Source organism: Chiloscyllium plagiosum, unplaced genomic scaffold (assembly GCF_037043375.1).
Source record: "Chiloscyllium plagiosum isolate Xiang-an unplaced genomic scaffold, Cpla_swu_hap1 HiC_scaffold_1, whole genome shotgun sequence".
Classification (NCBI taxonomy): Eukaryota; Metazoa; Chordata; class Chondrichthyes; order Orectolobiformes; family Hemiscylliidae; genus Chiloscyllium; species Chiloscyllium plagiosum.
The window spans coordinates 151,915,698-151,937,885 of NW_028270139.1; the positions used below are offsets into that span (position 1 = coordinate 151,915,698).

At 41.6% G+C, this 22,188-nt stretch overlaps 1 protein-coding gene across 2 annotated transcripts in view; it reads right to left on the reverse strand.

The window, feature by feature from the left end:
• The window catches only part of atrn (attractin), a 412,972-nt gene that overhangs the window by 152,838 nt on the left and 237,946 nt on the right, over positions 1-22,188 (reverse strand). For both annotated transcript variants that reach the window (XM_087991640.1, XM_087991645.1), the window contains exon 25: positions 9,012-9,073. In XM_087991640.1, coding sequence (XP_087847766.1) covers positions 9,012-9,073 — 62 coding nt within the window. The remainder of the gene's footprint in view (positions 1-9,011; positions 9,074-22,188) is intronic.

Consider the following 22,188-nt stretch of genomic DNA (forward strand, 5'->3'; position numbering starts at 1 on the left):
CTGCAATGGTTCAAAAAGGCAGCTAATCACCATCTTCTCAATGGCAACTAGAGTCAGACAGCCAGCAACACTCACATTCCATGTATGGGGGAGAAAACTAAATCATATCATATTGCAAAGGTCAGTGGCAGGCTGGAGGATTGAAAAACTTTTCAAGATCAATAATGGGTTATTAAAAAGTAATAAAAGAACAAGGCTTCATTACAAAACATAAAAATCTAAAGTAGAAGCTTCTATGAATGTATAAAGAGTAGCGAAAGTGAATGCTGATCCCTTAGACAATGAAACTGGGGAGAAAACACGAATGGCAGAGACACAATCAACAACTGTGATTCAGTTTTTATGGTGAAAGACAGTGAAACCAGGCCAATAGTAACATAGTAGTAATGCAGAGGTTATAGAACATAGTACAATTCAGCAGAGGAACAGGCCTTTCAATCGACCATTACTGCCCCCCCAACCATGATAAAATTCCAAATTATTCCCATCTACTTGCATATGGTTCATATCCCTCTATGCTCTGTCTGTTCATGCGTCAGTCTAAATGACTCTTAAATATTGATGTTGTATCTGCTTCTACCACCATCTCTGATGGTATGCTCCAAGGTACCTACCACCATCTGCATAAGAACTTGTCTTACATCTCCTTTAAACATGCCCCACCTCATCCTAAATTCTATGCTCCTTAGTATTTATATTTCCCCCCTGGGATAAAGACACCCATTATCCACACCTCTCAAATTTATATACTTATATACTGTGGTTCTGTTCACCGAGCTGGAAGTTTTTGTTGCAAACGTTTCGTCTCCTGTCTAGGTGACATCCTCAGTGCTTGGGAGCCTCCTGTGAAGCGCTTCTGTGGTGTTTCCTCCGGCATTTATAATGGTCTGTCCCTGCCGGTTGTCAGTTTCAGCTGTCCGCTGTAGTGGCCGGTATATTGGGTCCAGGTCGATGTGTTTGTTGATGAAGTTTGTGGATGAGTGCCATGCTTCTAGGAATTCCCTGGCTGTTCTTTGTTTCGCTTGCCCTATAATGGTAGTGTTGTACCAGTCAAATTCATGTTGCTTGTCGTCTACGTGTGTGGCTACTAGGGATAGCTGGTCGTGTCGTTTCGTGGCTAGTTGATGTTCATGTATGCGGATCGTTAGCTGTCTTCCTGTTTGTCCTATATAGTGTTTTGTGCAGTCCTTGCATGGGATTTTGTACACTACATTAGTTTTACTCATGCTGGGTATCGGGTCCTTCGTCTCACCAAAGTCTTTTTCCTTAGTGAATAGCAATGCTAAGCACTCATTCAGACCCTCACCCACTTCCTTTGGCTCCTTGCTTAAATTCCTTCAGCTCCTTGCTTAAATTCCTTCCTTTGCCCTTGAGTGGACCGAGCCTTTCCGTAACTACCCTCTCGCTCAGAACATACATGCAATTTGCCTTGGGATTCTCCTTAATCCTATTTGCCAAGGACATTTTATGCCCCTTTTAGGTGGGATTCGGAGTAAAAGGAAAGGAGGAATTTAAAACGATGATCACTAGGAAAAAGTACTCAGCAAACTATTGTCATTAAAGGCAGACAGGTTCCCAGGGCCTGATAGCTGACATCCTCACATTTTAGAGTCATAGAGATGTACAGCACGGAAACAGACCCTTCCGTCCAACCCATCCATGCTGACCAGATATCCCAACCCAATCTAGTCCCACCTGTCAGCACCCGGCACATATCCCTAAAGGAACTGGCAGCAGAGAGAGTGAATGCAATTGTTAAAAATTCTAAACCTATCAACAAGGGTACAAATAATTAGGTTATGGAAACACCATCACTCCAAGTACCCTTCCAACTCATACCAAATCCACACTTGAAAAGATGTTGCACTTGTTTCATTCTGCAATTCCTCCTACAATTAAGTGAGATCTATCAACAGAAATGGGCATGGAAGTAGCTTTTGGAAGTAAACGATGTTACTCTTAGCCCACAAGTCAGGCCACATTGATAAAATGCTCCCAAAGCCTTCCATGACATTATTCAAATTAATGCATCCCGGCTAATACTGTTGATAGGTAACACTTGTCTCAAGCAAAACGGAAGGGCTGCAAAGTTGTCATCATACACAGACTTGTAACCAAAACATTAAGCTGTCTCCCAGCATTCATCGGGAATGAAATATATTAATTAATGCATCATGTCTCTTCAAAAGCTGTAGCTCTCTCAGGTCTAAAACACTGGTTTGTCTTCCGAAAGGAGAGACAGCAATGTTAACCTATTTTGCACTGTTCATTTACTTTTCGCAAGAACATGAATATTGGATCAAAACAGAGCACGCTGAAACGCAAAGAGATTTACACAAGTAATGTGTCTTAAAATTCTCAAACCTGATCAAACTAGCTGAAAAAAGTACAAGTCTACATTAGTAGAAGCAATCTGCGCGTTGAGCCATGGGGTGGTGTTACAGACACGAGACTACTCTTGCTCAGACAGCTTCAACCATCTTGAGATGCCATTCAATCTTGCATCACAAGATGATTGCTCAAGAAGCATCTCTTATTTGGTGTTTTCGCTCCCAAGCAAAATAATTTTCTGTCACCTGCAAACTATGGACTGAAGTGGATATACTCAGCTTTAAATGAAAACACTGTTCTTTTAAACATCACATAGGCTTGCATAAATGAAAGCGGTTTGTCACAGCTGACACCAAACCAGTTCACTAAGTCCCATTACTCGCCTGCACCTACTGAACAATGACAGCTCCATGAAAAGGAAAACTTCTTTTGATGTATCTGTCATAAAGCCTTCACCTGGGAAAACAGAGAGATCTCTCATTTCAGGAGCACTTATTTCCTAACATTCCCTGCTGATACCTAACATCTTGCAGTTTGTGAAATTTACTTGTAGATGGCACCTCCTTGTGGACATGACTGACACCAGATTACGGAACAACCTTTCTGGTTTATACTTTATCACGGCACTTGGGCAATGCCACAGGAAGACATCGTTCCAATATTTGCTTAATGTGCTGCAAGAATTCAAATAAAAATCCTGAAATGTAATGAGATTTGAGATTTTCTTTCTAGACCAGATAGACCAAAGCTTTTAAATTTGAAATGTACACATTATTTGACAATTGGTAAGTTTCCAATTAGTCTGTAGAATGCACTGACAAATTCATACTGCTTTTAAAAGCAAATTACTGTGGATGCTGGAATCTGAAACCCAAAAAGAAAATGCTGGAAAATCCCAGCAGGTCTGGAATTATCTGCAAAGAACTGACTTTTTGAGTGTAACTGACCCAGGGAGGTATTTATACTCGGCTGAGAGAAGGTGAGTCATGGCTCCAAAAGCAAAGGTAACAATAAAGACGTGATCATGACAGTGCATAGAGAGATTATATTGAGATTAGGAGCTGTGAATGACCAAGGCTGAAGCCAGTGCTATGTGACAAAATATGTGGGGAATGGGCCCACATGTCTGCCCTTGGCCTGCTGCAATGTTCCAGTGAAGATTAGATTAGATTACATTACAGTGTGGAAACACGCCCTTTGGCCCAACAAGTCCACACCGACCTGCGCAACCCACCCATACCCCTACATTTACCCCTTACCCAACACTACGGACAATTTAGCATGGCCAATTCACCAGACCTGCACATCTTTGGATTGTGGGAGGAAACCGGAGCATCCGGAGGAAACCCACGCAGACACTGGGAGAATGTGCAAACTCCACACAGTCAGTCGCCTGAGGCGGAAATTGAACCCGGGTCTCAGGCCCTGTGAGGCAGCCGTGCTAACCACTGTGCCATCTGAAAGCTCAACACAAACTGGAGGAACAGCATCTCATCTTCCGACTAGGCACGTTACAGCCTGCCGGTCTCAACACTGAATTCAACAACTTCAGTTGATTATCCCACCTCAACCCCTCTGTTTTCATTCTGCTCCATAATTTTATTTCATCTATTTTTTTTTAAACATTTTTTTCACTGTTCTGTACCTCTTACTTCTTGATCGTCTCTCTTTCTCTCGCTCCCCATTCTTTCATCACCTTTTTCCTCTCCTCGTCCCCCTTTGCTACCCTTCTCCCCTGTTTTCCATCTTGCCTCTGCTTCACCCGTTTCCCCCCTCCATCCCCCACATATTTTGTCACATAGCACTGGTTTCAGCCTTGGTCATTCACAGCTCCGAATCTCCCTATAATCTCTCTCTGCACTGTCATTATCACCTCTTTATTGCTACCTTTGCTTTTGGAGCCATGACACCTTCTCTCAGCCTCGTATAAATACCTCCCTATTTCTCCCTTTTCTTTAGCTTTGACAAAGGGTCAGTTAGACTCAAAACGTCAGCGCTTTTCTTTCCTTACAAATGCTGTCAGACCAGCTGGGATTTTCCAGCATTTTCTCTTTTGGTTTCATTCTGCTTATAATATTAATTTTCATATCAGCTCGTCTGGCTGATCTAAGCATAGCGGCCCAATATTCTAATGCAGGGTGAAAATAGGCCCAGATAGAGAAAGGAGGGTTGGTGGTTATATTTGGAGTCCAGAAGTTCCATCAATACCTTTATGGTTGAAAATGTGTGATAATTACAGACCACACACACTCCTACTTGATCAGCTTAAAGAGGACAAGGCAGTACCACCCATAGCTTCAGCTGCATTCAGCAGTGGGCTCTAATGCTAAGTGTGTATAATCACAAGTTAAAACACTGTCCGAGAGGTCGAGTAGAAAATGCAGATGCTTTGAGTCACCTACCACTGGCAGAGACACCACCAGAGGTATCCCCAGTAGAAGAGTCTGTAATGGTGTTAAATTTTCTAGATCACTCCCAGTCTCCGCTAACAATATCAGACTTCAGATGCAGAAAGATCTAGCCCTAGATAAACTGAAAGGTCTTTTCTCTGGGGGGTGGGGGGGCGAGCCCAGACCGAGAGGATTCAGGGTGAGAGGGGAAAGATATAAAAGAGACCTAAGGGGCAACCTTTTCACGCAAAGGGTGGTACGTTTATGGCATGAGCTACCAGAGGAGGTGGTGGAGGCTAGTACAATTGCAACATTTAAGAGGCATTTGGATGGGTATATGAATAGGAAGGGTTTGGAGGGATATGGGCCGGGTGCCGGCAGGTGGGACTAGATTGGGTTGGGATATCTGGTCGGCATGGACGGGTTGGACCGAAGGGTCTGTTTCCATGCTGTACACCTCTATGACTCTAGAAGTGATGAAAAGTTAAATTTTAAATGTTGACTGTAAATACAGCAAGACCTTTCAACAACTCTGACCTCTAGGTGGCACTAGTGATCTTTCAGGAACCACGAATCAGGAAGGATCCCAGATGACCGGAAAGTGGCGAATAGAACATTCTGTTTCAGAAAGAAAGGAGGCAGAAGACAGGAAACTATAGGCTGGTTAGCCTGGCCTCTGTCATTGTTAGGATTTTAGAGGTTTTAGAGGAGCTTTACAAGAATGATCCCAGGGATGAAGACCTTGCTACATAAGGAGCAGTTGAGGATTCTAGGTCTGTGGTACATCTTCTGCCTCGGAACACTTCAACCCCAGGGCATCAATGTGGAATTCAACAGTTTCCTCATTCCCCCTTCCCCCACCTCAATCTAGTTCTAAACTTGCAGCTCAGCACTGTCCCCATGACTTGTCCGGACTTGTCCTACCTGCCTATCTCCTTTTCCACCTATCCACTCCACCCTCTCCTCCCTGACCTATCACCTTCATCCCCTCCCCCACTCACCCATTGTACTCTATGTTATTTTCTCCCCACCCCCACCCTCCTCTAGCTTATCTCTCCACGCTCCAGGCTCACTGGCTTTATTCCTGATGAAGGGTTTTTGCCAGAAACGTCGATTTCGAAGCTCCTTAGATGCTGCCTGAATTGCTGTGCTCTTCCAGCACCACTAATCCAGAATCCTGTGGTACATGGAGTTGAAAAGGATTTTTTTTGGGCGGGGTTCTGATTGAATTTTCCAGAATACTGAGAGGCCTTTATAAAATAGATAGGAAAATGATATTTCCACTACGAGGAGTGTCTCGGACACAAGGGCACAGCCCGAGAGAGAAAGGACGACACTTTGGAACTGAGATAAGGAGGAATTTCTTCAGCGACAGTGAGAATCTGTGGAACTCATTGCCACAGAAGGCTTTGGAGGAAAAGTCATTGAGAGTATTGAAGTCATAATTTGGAGATGCCAGTGTTGGACTGGGGTGTACAAAGTTAAAAATCACATAACATCAGGTTATAGTCCAACAGGTTTAATTGGAAGCACTAGCTTTCGGAGCACTGCTCCTTCATCAGATGGTTGTGGAGTACACAATTGTACGACACAGAATTTATAGTACAAGTTTACAGTGTGATGTAACTGAAATTATACATTAAAAAATACCTGGATTGTTTGTTGAGTCTTTCATCTGTTCGAATACAGAGATAGATGGATTCTTGATGAGTAAGGGGATCAAGATTTACAGGGAGAAGGGAAGGCAGTGCGGTTGACATACAAATCAGCTATGATTGAATAGCACAGCAACCTCGATGGGCTGAATAGCCTAATTCTGCTCCTATAAACTTATGGTCTCTTTAGATGCTTGACAAAAAGAACAAGAGTTGAACTCTTGACATCTACTATCATATTCCCATACCAATTCTAAAGCATGGTTTAAACACTTCTGAGCCATTCTTGTCATTCTGCTTCACAATCTCCAAATCGCATATCACCTTGAACAATTATCAGTACATTAACAGACCACTTCTTACACACATCACCATGACAATTAGAGTGATCTGTCTACCCATTCATTTTAACATAACTCAAGTCTCAGAGATGGGGTAGAATATCCTTAGCCACCTTACAGTTTGTCACAAAAAATCTTTACTTTATTGGACTACATCTGCAGAAAAAGCATGACTGGTTGCAGTATGTGAAAACAAATTACTCGAATGAAGTCACAGTGACACAATGCATTGACACCAGCTGTAAGTCTCGAGGTAAAAACAATGACTGCAGATTTGGAAACCAGATTCTGGATCAGTGGTGCTGGAAGAGCACAGCAATTCAGGCAGCATTCAAGGACAGGCAAAATCGAGGGCTTTTGCCCGAAGCGTCGATTTTGCCTGTCCTCGGACGCTGCCTGAATTGCTGTGCTCTTCCAGCACCACTGATCCAGAACCAGCTGTAAGTCTGTCTATGAGCTTTGGTTAAATCATGAATATTCAAATTTTCTCATCTTTCACCACTCCCTCCGTGACTCCCTTGTCAGATCCACATCCCCCACCAACCCTACCTCCACTCCCGGCACCTTCCCCTGCAACCACAAAAAATACAAAACTTGCGCCCAAACCTCCCCCCTCACTTCCCTCCAAGGCCCCAAGGGATCCTTCAATATCCATCAGAAATTCACCTGCACCTCCACACACATCATGTACTGCATCCGCTGCACCCGATGTGGCCTCCAATACATTGGGGAGACAGGCCGCCTACTTGCGTAACGTTTCAGAGAACACCTCTGGGACACCCGCACCAACCAGCCCAACCGCCCTGTGGCTGAACACTTTAACTCCCCCTCCCACTTCGCTAAGGACATGCAGGTCCTTGGCCTCCTCCATCGCCAGACCATGGCAACACAACACCTGGAGGAAGAGCAACTCATCTTCTGCCTAGGAACCCTCCAACCACAAAGGATGAATGCAGATTTCTCCAGCTTCCTCATTTCCCCTCCCCCCACCTTTTCTCAGTCCCAACCCTCAGACTCAGCACCGCCTTCTTGACCTGCAATCTTCTTCCTGACCTCTCCGCCCCTGACCTCTCCGCCCCCACCCCTCTCTGGCCTATCACCCTCACCTTAACCTCCTTCCACCTATCGCATTCCCAACGCCCCTCCCCCAAGTCCCTCCTTCCTAACTTTTATCTTCGCCTGCTTGGCACACCCTCCTCATTCCTGAAGAAGGGCTTATGCCCGAAACGTCGATTCTCCTTCTCCTTTGATGCTGCCGGACTTGCTGCGCTTTTCCAGCAACACATTTTTAAACTCTGATCCCCAGCATCTGCAGTCCACTTTCTCCACATACGAATCACTCTGTGTGTAAAAAAAAAACTGCCCCCAACTCTCTAAATATTTCTCCTCTCACCTCATGTCCCTTAATCTTAAAGTCCCCCAACCCAGGGGAAAGACACCTGCCATTCATCTTATCTATAACCCTCGTGATTTTATAAGTCTCTATAAGGTCACCCCTCAATTTTCTACTCTCCAGTGAAAAAAGTCCCAGCTTGTCCAGCCTCTCCTTATAACTCAAACCTTACATTCTCAGCAACATACGGAACCCTTTCCAGCTTAGTAATATCATTCCTCTAACGGTGTGACTAGAACTGGATTCAACACTCCAGAAGAGGCCTCACCAGTTCCTACCAGCTTTATTTTTATTCATTTGTGTGACTTGGGCATTGCTGGCTGTCCAACTTGTATACATCTGAATTTGAAGATAACATATGTTGGATTTCAATGAGCAAGACTGCAGTAGCAAAAGCAAAATGGAGGGAAAGAAGAAACATCATAACACAAAAAGAATACCATGCTTGAGCTTTACAAGTATGACTCGTGTGTCTTGCAGGGTGACTGCAACCCATCAGCCAAAGTTTAAATCAATCTACTCTGAAATATAATAATTCAAAGATTTTGTTCTTGTTGGCACTGAGCACAGAAAGCACTGAGAATCGGCACATGCAAGTTAGAATGCACTTACAGAAACTAATATGATGTGAAATGTTGACATAATACATTAGTATATAATATGATATTAGGATTATCAATTTGAAATTGTTTTGAAATAGAACACTGTGATTTACATAAGCTCATGATATGCTTATGTTTGCTTGGCGATCCCAAAGCAATCAGTTGAACTTACACAGTGCTCTTTAAAAGACAAATATTACTTCAATAATGAAATATTGCAACTGTTCACATTTTGAATTACATGAGTTCCACTGGACTGTGGATTTTATAATTCAGAAATGATATATATTTTGACTCACCTGAAAAAAGTGACAAAGAACTGCACAAGGTCCATAAAGTTGCTGTGCTGAGAAAAGGCAATCTACAGAGAGAAAGGGTTGCAAGTGAAATTTAAAACAAAGCTGACAAATGCAATGAGCGTGTTATGGTCATAAACATATTACATAAATGAATTTTGTTAATTTAATTCAGTGTACTTTCACTGAGTAAGAGCAGACTTCAGGGCTACAAGTCAGGAACCCTTGTAATATCAAGATAATTTCATTGATCTCATTCCCAGTGTTGAGCCCGCTAGAGGGGAATTTGGGTTGCTGATATAACTGCAACAATGTTTCCTTTCAATATAGCTTCTGGTCAGTGGAGAAAGGAGAGAGAGACTTTTATTTAAAAAATTATTTTAAGTTAAATTCTGAAGCTTCTACGGTACAGTCGGCTCTGTTATAACACATGTTTCTTCAACACGAATTAGCTTTAATGCAATTGAAGAATTTAGATTATTATTTGTAGAACGCGAATTTTCCTTACCTGTATTGGCTATAACGCAATTCTGGCCCCATTAGTTTACATGGCGCACCTATTGCAGAATTTTCTTACAACTTGATATCGCATGAGAACAGGCCTATCGCATTATATCAAAACCAACTGTACATTGTTAACTTGCACCTGTCCAAACTCAAGTAAATTAAAAAGAATCAGAAATTAAAAGGCCCTGGGATATCCTAATTTTTTTTTCATTCTAACTGCCAGTCATGAGGATTACGCATGCCTTCCCTTGATCAATTCAATTGAGAGTTCAGCTGCTTTCAAAAGGAAGTGCACTGCATTTTCAGTATGCAAGTTGGTCTACAGCAAGGATCACTACCCCTTGGGCAGAAGTCTTCCTTTTAAATGAATAAAAAATTTTATTTAGCAATTTTTTTTCTTCTACAAAGTGGATCACTGTTTCCCTGTAGCCATCCGTTGACCTTTTCAAATATTTGCACCACATTTTGTTAATGTCATAAATCATGTAACATGGTGAGATAGTGATAATGTTAATCTCCTGCCTTTTCAAAATAGTTCCCATTGAACGACAAATTCATTCTTCGCATATTCCACCCCATTGCAGCTGTATCGGCTCTCCCATAAGAACTACTCTATTCCCACTTGCCTCAACAAATCCCTCTCTATTTGATCAAACAAGTGGAACTGTTCAATATTCAAATAGGTCCAGTAATACACAACATAAAAAATGCTACACTGTATGATTTGAGGCACAAAATAATGTAGAATCATGAAAGAATTAAATCAATCATTCTGAAAATATTTGTCTATCCTCAACACACACACACAGCTGACATTCAGACATCACTGCAAGTTGGGCACACAATATTTCACATTTCCAGTTACAATGATTAAAACAAAAGAGTACAGTTTGAGAATGGAAAATAGTTAAGAGATTTAACTGAGTAAAATGCTTCAGTACATTAGAACAAATATACCAACGTTCAGTACAATTGTACAAAAAGATCTTACCCCTTGAACATCCATATTAACTAAATGAACAGATTTTAAAGCATTCTCCTGTTACTTAGAAGTGCACATGTCCAATTGCTTTATAACTTACAATCAAAAATAAGCTCTCAATTATCAAACAACTTTCATTGTGGGCAAGAATATATTGCAACAAGATAGGTAATTTAGAAGAATATGAATTTGGCGAAAACAGTGACACCCATTGAAGCTTGCATCCAGGAACTGCATTAGAAGCCCATATAAAGTCCTGGAATACTATTGGGAGAAAACAGAAAAGTAGTGATAAGACAGGCTGGAAAAATATCAGGCGCACAGGATGCAATTCTCAAAGCGGAGCCGTCGAGAAAGCAACAAAAATTCCATTTGCAACTTTCAGGAAATTCAATGCCTTTTTATGAACTTACGGCTTCCTATACTGATAAACTCTACCACAACACAAATTTTAACTCCTTCACAACCAATGCCCCATAAATAGGTTGGGACTCTACTCACTGGAATTAAAAAGAACGAGAGGTGATCTCATTGAAACATATGTGATATTTATGGGGCTCTACAGGGTAAATGCTGAGTCAATGCTTCTCTCATGGGAGTCCAGGGTCAGAAGGCATAGTCACAGAGTCATAGAGATGTACAGCATGGAAATAGACCCTTCAGTGCAACCAGTCCATGCCAACCAGATATCCCAAACTAATCTCGTCCCATTTACCAGCAATTGACACACCTCCCTCTAAACCATTCGTATTCGTATTCGTATACCCATTCAGATGCTGTTTAAATGTTGTAATTGGAACAGTCTTCACCACTTCCTCAATACCTTTCTGGCAGCTCATTCCACATATGCACCCCAGTCTGCATGAAAAGGTTCAGATTCCCTTCAGTCCCTTTAAAATCTTTCCCCTCTAAACCTATGTCCTCTAGTTCTGAATTCCCCCATCCCAGCGAAAAGACCTTGTCTATTTATCCTATCCCACACCCTCATGATTTTATAAACCTCTATCTGGTCACCCCTCAGCCTCCAACGCTCCAGGGAAAATAGCCCCTGCCTATTCAGCCTCTCTCTATGCCCCAAACCTCCAACCATGGCAACATCTTTGTACATCTTTTCTGAACCATTTCAGGTTTCACAACATCCTTCCTGTAGGAGAGAGACTAGAATCGCACACAACATTCCAAAATTAGCCAAACCAATGTCCTATACAGCTGCAACATGACCTTCCAACTCGGAAACTCAATGCTCTGACCAATAAAGGAAAGCATACCAAACGCCGCCTTCACTATCCTATCGATCTGCGACTCCACTTTCAAGGAACAATGCACCTGCACTCCAAGGTCATTTGTTCAGCAACATTCCTGGGGACCTTTCCATTAATAGTGTAATTGCATTTCCAAAATGCAGCACCTCACATTTATCTAAATTGAACACCATCTGCCACTCCTTGGCCCTTCCGCCCATCTGATCAAGATCTTGTTATACTACTTTGCTGTCCAGGCCATCTTCCATAAGAGGGCATCAATTTAAGACTGAGATGAGGAGGAACATCTTCTCTCAGAGGGTTGAGTGACTTTACAATTCCTTACCACAGGCAGCTGTGATGAAGGGCGAGATAGATTTTTGATCAGTAGGGGAATTAAGGGTTATGGGGAAAGGGCAGTAACGTGGATGTAAGAAATGTCAGATCATCCATGATCTTATTCAGTGGTGGAGCAGGCTTAAGAGGCTGAATAGCTTACTCCTGTCCTTATTTGTTATGAGACAACCCTCACCCCAGAGACCAATCTATATAGTTAAATTAGAGGCAATTGAATAAAAGTACCTACAGTTTCCATGTAGCCTCATCAAAGCCTCACACAATGTGACAAGACTTATTATTCTTGTACTCTAATCACCCTCTAATAAAGGGCAAAACATCATTTGCTTTCTTCGGTGCTTACTGTACGACATGCTATTTTTTGGTGTCTCTTGTATAAGGAGACTAATGTTTCTCTGTACATCAAATTTTACAAGTTTCTGCCTTGTCTTAAAATTTTGCTTTTCTATTCTTACAAGTAAAAGTTCTCACCTCTGAGAATATTCCATCTACAATCTTTTTGCCTACTCATTTAAATAAGATATAGAAACAAAGGAGCTTAACTTGTCAATATCTTTCTGCAGTCACTTTTTGTTCTCTTCACAACTTGTATTCTCATCTCAGTTTACATTAAAAAAAATCTGGATATGTTTTTCTCTTGACTCTACATTCAAGTCATTAATGAACAGACTGCAGATAGTTGAGCACTGCTTCTTATGATACTGTCTTTGTCACATTGCTGGAAAAGACAGTGTCCCATTTCTCCTTACTCTCCGCTTTGTCCATTAATAAATCCTCTATCTATGCTAATGCATCACCTGCATCTCCAGGAGCCCTCCATTTTGTATCGTTTTTTTTGTGTGTGTGTCACCTTAGTAAATGCTTTTTGGAAATACATGTACATGACATCAACTGGACCCTGTTTATCTTTCCGACTACCTACAGGATCAGAAGACTGGCAATAAATTTGTCACTGCAGCACAGTGGCTCACTGATTAGCATGGCTGCCTCACAGTGCCATGGACCCAGATTCGATTCCACCCTTGGGTAACTGTCTGTGTGGAATTTGCACAGTCTCCCCATGTTTAAGATGGTTGCCTCTAGATGCTCTGGTTTCTTCCCACAGTTCAAGGATGTGCGGGTTAGGTGGAGTGGCCATGCTAAATTGCTCATTTGTGTCTAAGGATATACAGTCTAGGTGGATTAGCCATGGTAAATGCAGGGTTACAGGTATAGGGTAGGGAGGTGAGATGCTCTTCGGAGGGCAGAATGGACTGGATAGGCTGAATGGCCTTGACCCACACTGTAGGGATTCTAAACAGGATTTCCCATCATAAATTCAATGTTGGCTTACTCTAACACAGAGTCATAGAGATGCACAGCATGGAAACAGACCCTTCGGTCCAACCCGTCCATACCGACCAGATATCCCAACCCAATCTAGTCCCACATGCCAGCACCCCCCCATATCCCTCCAAACCCTTCCTATTCATACACCCCATCCAAATGCCTCTTAAATGTTGCAATTGTACCAGCCTCCACCACGTCCTCTGGCAGCTCATTCATACATGTACCACCCACTGCATGAAAAAGTTGCCTCTTAGGTCTCTTTTATATCTATGCCCTCTAGTTCTGGACTCCCCAACCCCAGGGAAAAGATTTTATCTATTTATCTTATCCATGCCCCTCATAATTTTGTAAACTTCTGTAACGTCACCCCTCAGCCTCCGATGCTCCAGGGAAAACAGCCCCAGCCTATTCAGCCGCTCCCTATAGCTCAAATCCTCCAACCCTGGCAACATCCTTGTAAATCTTTTGTGAACCATTTCAAGTTTCACAACATAGGAAGGAGACCAGGATTGCACACAATATTCCAACAGTGGCCTAACCAAGTCCTGGACAGCCGCAACATGACTTTCTAACTCCTGTACTCAATACTCTGACCAATAAAAGAAAGCATACCAAACGTCTTCTTCACTATTCTATCTACCTGCGACTCCACTTTCAAGGAGCTATGAACCTGCACTCCAAGGTCTCTTGGTTCAGCAGCACTCCCTAGGACCTTACTATTAAGTGTATAAGTCCTGCTAAGATTTGTTTTCCCAAAATGCAGCACCTCGCATTTATCTGAATTAAACTCCATCTGCCACTTCTTAGCCCATTGGCCCATATGGTCAAGATCCTGTTGTAATCGGAGGTAACTTTATTCGCTGTCCATTAAACCTCCAATTTTGGTGTCATCTGCAAACTTACTAACTATACCTCTTATGCTCGCATCCAAATTATTTATATAAATGACAATAAGTAGATGACCCAGCACTGATCCTTGTGGCATTCCACTGGTCACAAGCCTCCAGTTTGAAAAACAACCCTCCACCACCACCATCCTCTGTCTTTTACCTTGGAGCCAGTTCTGTATCCAAATGGCTAGTTCTCCCTGTATTCCGTGAGATCTAACCTTGCTAACCAGTCTCCAATGGGGAACTTTCTCGAACGCCTTACTGAAGTCCATATAGATCACATCTACCGCTCTGCCTTCATCAATCCTCTTTGTTACTTCCTCAAAAAACTCAATCAAGTTTATGAGACATGATTTCCCACGCACAAAGCCATGTTGACTACCCTTAATCAGTCCTGCCTTTCCAAATACATGTACATCCTGCCCCTCAGGTTTCCCTCCAACAACTTTCCCCCCACCGACGTCAGGCTCACTGGACTACAATTTTCAAATACATTTTATCATTTCCTAAATAACAGATTCCAGCACTTTCCTGATGACTAATGTCACCGAATTGACCTATAGTTCAATTTCTCTCACCCTACTTTCTTGAATAGTGGTGTTACATTTGTTTACTTTGCAATCTGCTGAAACCATTCCAGAAGAGAGAGTCATGGAAAATCTTAGCCACCACACCCTTTATTTTTCCAGCTAGCTCTCTTTACATCTCTGGGATGTAGGCCATCGAGTCGTGAGAATTTATTGAATGTTGATCTCTGATTTCTCCAGCACCTTTTCCTTGTTAACATTAGGTACCTTAATTTCTTCATTCTTATTTGCCTTAGATGTTTATTTCTGATAGATATTTCTATACAACTGTTCTTGTCACTGTAGTTACAAAGGTAGCCAAGGCTGGGAAATACATGTTCCAGAATACAAAACATTTCAAAATGGAATGGAAAAGGATAGGCAATGGCCCTTACAGTACTATGATGACATAAGATGCGCAATTGCAACTAAATTCCTCACCAACAATGATCATCACTGACCAGAAACTGAGTTAAAGCATTCACATAAATACTGTCGCTGCAAGAAAGGACAGAGGTGGAAAATTCTGTGCAAAGTAACTTATCTCCTGATTCCCAATACCTATTAATTGTCCACGAGCCATGAGTCAAGAGTGTGATACACTATCTGGATGTGTGAAGGCCAACAAAATGTTGAGAACCTCAACACGACTTAAGAAAATGCAGACTACTGGATTAGCACCCAATCCACCACCTCGAATTTTCATTCTATCCATCACATGCACAAAGGCAACAGTGCATATCATCTGTAGTATTCAGTGCAATAACACGTGAACATAATTTTAACACCGCCTTCCAAACCAGCAATGTCTAAGAATTAGAAGAACAAATCGCCACATTATACTTCCCCTCAGAGTAAAACAAAGTTGTCACTTGACTGTCACTAGAATAAAATCCTGGAATCCTTCTCTCTTCCACCATATACACCACAAAGTGTTCAGGAGTTCAGCAAAGCTTCTCACTATAACTTTCACAACTGTCAATTAGAATCTAATTAATGCTGATCTTGCCACAAGTCACATGACCCAAGTACAAAAAGATTGTTGTGTATGAAACAAATTACATAATAATTTAGCTTTTGGGTGCAAGGGATTAATAAAAGCACACCCCAATTGCTTGATGGTGCTTTCTACAGGAGTGCTCAGGCTGTTCAGTACTTTTTAGGACATCAAATAGACATAAACAGTATAATGGAACCATCTAATTTCACTGTTTATGAGCGAAGAAATCAATAGTATATGACATAATGACAAAAAAATGACAAGCGTCATATTACAAAAGGAAGAACAAGTCATAAGATGGTACAAGATTGCCCCTAGAGAAAATACCTCTAGAATTAATCGACAATTCTATCCTTTCAAACTCTGAAGACTGATTTTTCTTTTAAAAAATCACTAAAAAAAAACAACTTTTTGATTATCGCAATAACACAAAATCTGTGGTGCAACATTTGTAAGGTCACATTGCTATCATTACAAAACTTGAGTTTTTTTGAAAAGTCACTTAATAATTAGGAAAACCAGGGATTAAATCAACCAACATAAGAGACAGTATCGGTGGCTTCAGGCAAAAAAAGACATGCTTCATATAACTGAACTGGACACAGCTGCTAGGCTGATTGCAAGTTAAAGGACAAAGCATAATGTAATGTAATTCAGTTTCAGGCTGCAGCAATTGGAGCCAAGATAATTTAATGCCAACTCCAATTAGCTCCATTTGATTAAGACACTGTAATTCACCAGAAGAGATTATAAATGGTCATTTTACAGTCACAAATCGAAGCACTAGCTTTGTGGCAGTTCTGCTCAGCATCAGTGATTAAAATACAGCACACTTTAATGAAATTTAGTGAACTCTTGAAGTGTCTGTTGGGAAGATAATCAGTCACTGTTTAATCACCAGTTACAAAAATTGCTAAATAATTTGTTTATTATATTCAGGTAACCAAAATTTCTGAGATAAATATAAAAATCTTAGATAAATATTCTTGTGAAAGAATCATCAACCCTAGATAAATGCAATCTGGATTTTATAAATGACGCTTTTACCTAAAAGAGGCTCCATAACTTCACTGACACTAAATCAACAATTTTACAATTCTTCATTTATTTAAAACAGTCACTAAAACTGCACCATGCATCAGAAATGTATCTTCGACAAACTGAGACAAAACATCAACCTACTTTAAACCTGGTTAAATCTTTGTTAAAATGGAAAACTTAAGAATTCCTTGTGCTAAATTAACAATCAATGTTGGTTCATATTTTAAAGACCTTAATAGCAAATGTGAGATAGCTGTGGCTCAGATTAAAAGCTTTCCGGAATCATGATTGCAAAAATTTAATAAATCCATCATTACAAGCAATATATTTAAATCTAAGAGAAAATTTAAAATGAAAAGCTATTCCAGATGAAAATTCAACCTGAACTGCCAGATTTTAAGTCTGCTCTGTACTACAGTTTTGCTATTTTTAAAATCAACTACCTCAGACATGTTATATCATACTTCGAACAGGTGGGACCTGAACCAAGGCCTTCTAGCCCAAAGGTAAGGACATAACCACTTCCACATAATAGCCCTCTTTACAGATATTCAATCTGGTTCCTTCAATGTTGTCCCTGATCAGAGAGTCAGAGACACTATGGCACAGGAGGTAGTCAATTCGCTCATCAATTCCATGATGAATCACTAAAACAGTCAGTCTCATTCTCCAGCTCTTACCCCATAGTCCCACAAGTCACTTTCCCTCAACAAAACTCCTACACTTTCAGCAATACAGAATTACATAAACTTGTTCCATTACCCAAGTGAAATAGATAATAACCTTTCTTTTCATTCAAATATATCATGTACTCTGGTATTTGTAAATTTACATTTGTAACCCTAAATTATTGCAAATTGTCCAGTGACTTCAATTTCTCATGTGGCTAACCCATTTGTCGATGGGTTGCATTCCATGAAAAGTGCTACCAGTCTGATTATCTGTACTGGATTCCAGACAAAAGCAAAGAAAGCTGTTATGGAATTGAGGTCGTCAGTCAGAAAAACATGGAAGGTGATTGGAAGTTTGCTTAGAGAAGTTCCATCTCATCTTTATAAACTTCGATTACTTTTCAAAGACTTTGGACCCATTTCAGAAATTTTCTTAACTTTTCCAGGTTTTCTATTTGGCACAGAACCCTTGCTAAAGTGACAAGGTAATTACTTTCTGAAATCATTCATCGCCTCTGCTTCCACCACACATATCGGTAACAAGTTCCAGATCACTAATGTGCATGTCATCCTCATATACCTAAGGTATCGGTTTCCTAAAAACTTGAATTGACGTAGTTTAGTACCTGTATCATCAGCTGAGAACAACTTTCTTTTGTCCACTTTATGTAAACCTGTCACCATTTTGTACATCTTTTTATACACAACAAATCTTCTCTCAACCTCCTTTCCTCCAAGGAAAGCCACACAGCCTCACCAAACTAAACGTTAAATCTATAATCTTTGTTTCCTGGAACCATTCAGTTCTTCACTGCTGCAATCTCTCAAGAATCCTTACATCCTTACTAAAGTGCTCTGACCAGAACTGAATGCAATATCCTAACTGTAACCAAACCACAGCATTTTTAGGGTTCAGCATAGTTGTGTCCTTTCATACCTGACAACTTGATTTACTTGATGATTTGCAACAAATCTCAACAGGCTCTGTCACCGTCTACTTCTGCTGATGAAATCAGAGTTACTCTGTCCCTGTATACTCTTCGAAACTCTGCTGTTACATATATTTTGCTTCCCAGCTCTTCTAACAAAACGCATCACATCAAATTTCTATCAAAATGTTATCCTGCTCACTGACTGCCTAGTCCAATCTATAGCCTGTCAACTGTGTCATCCTCACAATTTGCTACACCTTGCAGGACAAGATGTGGGCCATTCAGCCCACCGAATGTGCCTCACCATACAATATGATCATGGCTCATTGAGCACTTGAACACCCCTTACCCATCTTATGACCAAAGATCAAGTTTGGGACCAGTGACAATTGTCAAAATTTTACTCTGATGAGAATATCCAAACAATTATCAAATACTGCAAAGTTTTTTCATTTCAGCAACAATACTAAAGACTTGTGCTCCAGGATTACATGGGGGATACACAGAAACACTACCACCTGCAAGTTCCCCTCCAAACAACTCTCTATTCTGACTTGGAAATATATCACCACTCCTTCTGTATGTCTGGGACAAAATCCTGGAACTCGCTCCCAAACAGCACTCTGGGTCTACTTAGAAAATATGGAATAAAGAACAAAGAAAATTTACAGCCCAGGAACAGGCCCTTCGGCCCTCCAAGCCTGAGCCGATCCAAATGCACTGTCTAAACCGGTCGGTCAATTCCTAAGCATCTGTATCCCTCTGCTCCCCACCTACTCATGCATCTGTCCAAACGCGTGGGCGGCACGGTGGCACAGTGGTTAGCACTGCTGCCTCACAGCGCCTGAGACCTGGGTTCAATTCCCGCCTCAGGCGATTGACTATGTGGAGTTTGCACGTTCTCCCCGTGTCTGCGTGGGTTTCCTCCGGGTGCTCCGGTTTCCTCCCACAGTCCAAAGATGTGCAGCTCAGGTGAATTGGCCATGCTAAATTGCCCGCAGTGTCAGGTAAGGGGTAAATGTAGGGGTATGGGTGGGTTGTGCTTCGGCGGGTCGGTGTGGACTTGTTGGGCCGACGGGCCTGTTTCCACACTGTAATGTAATGTAATGTAATGTAATCTAATCTAATCTAATCTTAAATGCATTTACCGTGCCTGCCTCTACCACCTCTGCCGGCAACGCGTTCCAAACACCCACCACCCTCTGTGTGAAGTACTTGCTGCGTATATCCCCCTTAAACTTTCCACCTCTCACCTTGGAAGCATGACCTCTCATTAGTGAATCCTTCACTCTTGGGGAAAAAAAGCTTGTCTCTATCCACCCTGTCTATACCCTTCATGATTTTGTAAACCTCAAGTCAGGTCCATCCTCAATCTCCTTTTTTCTAATGAAAATAAACCTAACCTACTCAACCTCTCTTCATAGCTAGCATCTTCCATACCAGACAACATACTTGCAACCTTCTCAGCACCCTCTCCAAAGCGTCCACATCCTTTTGGTAATGTGGCGACTAGAACTGTACACAGTATTCTGTACACCGCAATGTCTTGTACAATTTTAACATGACTTGCCAGCTCTTATACTCAATACCCCGTCCAATGAAGGCAAGCATACCATATATGCCTTCTTGACCACTCTATCCACTTGTACAGCAACCTTCAGGGTACAATGGACCTGCACTCCCAGATTTCTCTGCCCATCAAATTTTCCCAAGGCTCTTCCGTTCATTGTATAATTCACTCTAGAATTAGTCTTGCCTAAATGCATCACCTCACATTTGTCTGGATTGAAAGCCATCTGCCACTTTTCTGCCCAACTCTGCCAGTCTATCTATATCCTCCTGCATTCTCTGACAGCCCCTTATGCTTTCTGCTACTCCACCAATCTTTGTGTCATCTGCAAACTTGCTGATTATACCAACAGTGCCCTCTTCTAGATCATTTATGTACATTACAAACAACAGTGGCCCCAATACTGACTCCTGTGGAACACCACTGGTCACCTTTCTCCATTTCGAGAAACTCCCTTCAACTACTACTCTCTGTCTCCTGTTGCTCAACCAGCTCTTTATCCATCTAGCTAGAACACCCTGCACACCATGTGACTTCACTTTCTCCATTAGTCTACAATGGGGAACCTTATCAAACACCTTACTAAAGACCATGTATATGACATCAACAGCCCTTCCTTCATCTAACAACTTGGTCACTTCCTCAAAGAACTCTATTAAGTTGGTAAAGCATGATCTCCCCGCACAAAACCATGTTGCCTATCACTGATAAGCTCATTCTTTTCTAAATATAAATAGATCCTATCGCTCAGTACCCTCTCCAGCAACTTTCCACCACCGACGTTGTGCTCACTGGTCTATAGTTACCCAGAATATCCCTACTACCCTTCTTGTACAGGGGGACAACATGAGCAACCTTCCAGTACTCCGGCACCTCAAGGTCCTTGCAGCTGTTCAAGGAGGCAGTTCACCGCCACCTCCTCATGGACAACTGGCGATACGCAATAAATGCTGACCAGGTCAGTGATGCCCACACCTCCTGAATAAATAAAACAAAAACTAAGCACAGCCCTAGCCTTGCATTTGGATATTGCAATCAGTTGTCACCCCTAACCAAATTTTTTCAGTACAAATGCAACTCTGGGATCTGCCTCTGTGGTAAAAATGCCCTGGTATTGTCCCACTCACAAGAAGCAGGACAAAACTAATCCTGTAAAAACCCCAGCAACCTCGAGCATCAATGGAATAAGCAAAGACGCATCAACAGATCTAATAAAAGGCATTCACACAGCAATCAAATACTCTCTGCTGCTCAGTGTGCATTCTGTCACTGTCCCTCAGCTCCTGCCTTGGTCCAAATATGGATGAAGGGGGAGCTGAGCTCAAGATGAGATGTGAGAGTGCCCCTGCTCTGGGTATCACGGCAGCAACTGACAGCACAGCAAGCAGCTCTGGAAAAACTGACATGAATGGGAATCAGGGGAGAACATCTCTGCTCAAGGGATTAGAGAGTCTTGATCATAAATCACAAAAAGTTATCTCCAAGTTCAGCAGGTTATAGGGAAAGTAAATGGAATGTTAATCTTTATTTCAAAGGGAACGGAGTATGAAAGTGGTGAGGTTTTGCGAAAACAACACAAGACACTAGTCAGACCAAAGCCAGAATACTGTCAACAGGTTTGGTTCCCTTATTAAAGGAAAGATAAGGAGGGAATCCAGAGAAGATTTGCTCATTGGGTATGGAGGGACTGTCTTATGAGGAGAGGCAAATCTCATGGAATTTTGAAGAACGAATGGTGAACTTTTTGAAACATATAAAAGATTCTTTTGGGACTTGACAGATGCGGGTAAATGTGGAAAGATTGTTTCGCCTTGTGGGAGAGTATGAGACCAAAGGGAATAACCTCAGAATAAGGGGTTGCACATTTAAGACAAATGAGAAAGAACTTATTCTCTCAAAGGGTAATGAAACTGTGGAATTCTTGACTGCAAAAAGCTAACAAGGTCAGGTCATTCAGTATATCCAAGGCCAGAATAAATTATTAATTGCTCAGTAAATTAGGGGTTTTCGAGAAAAGACAGGAAAATGGAGATGAGGACTATCTGATCAGCCATAATCTTGTTGAATGGCAAAGCTGACTTGTTGGGCTCAAGT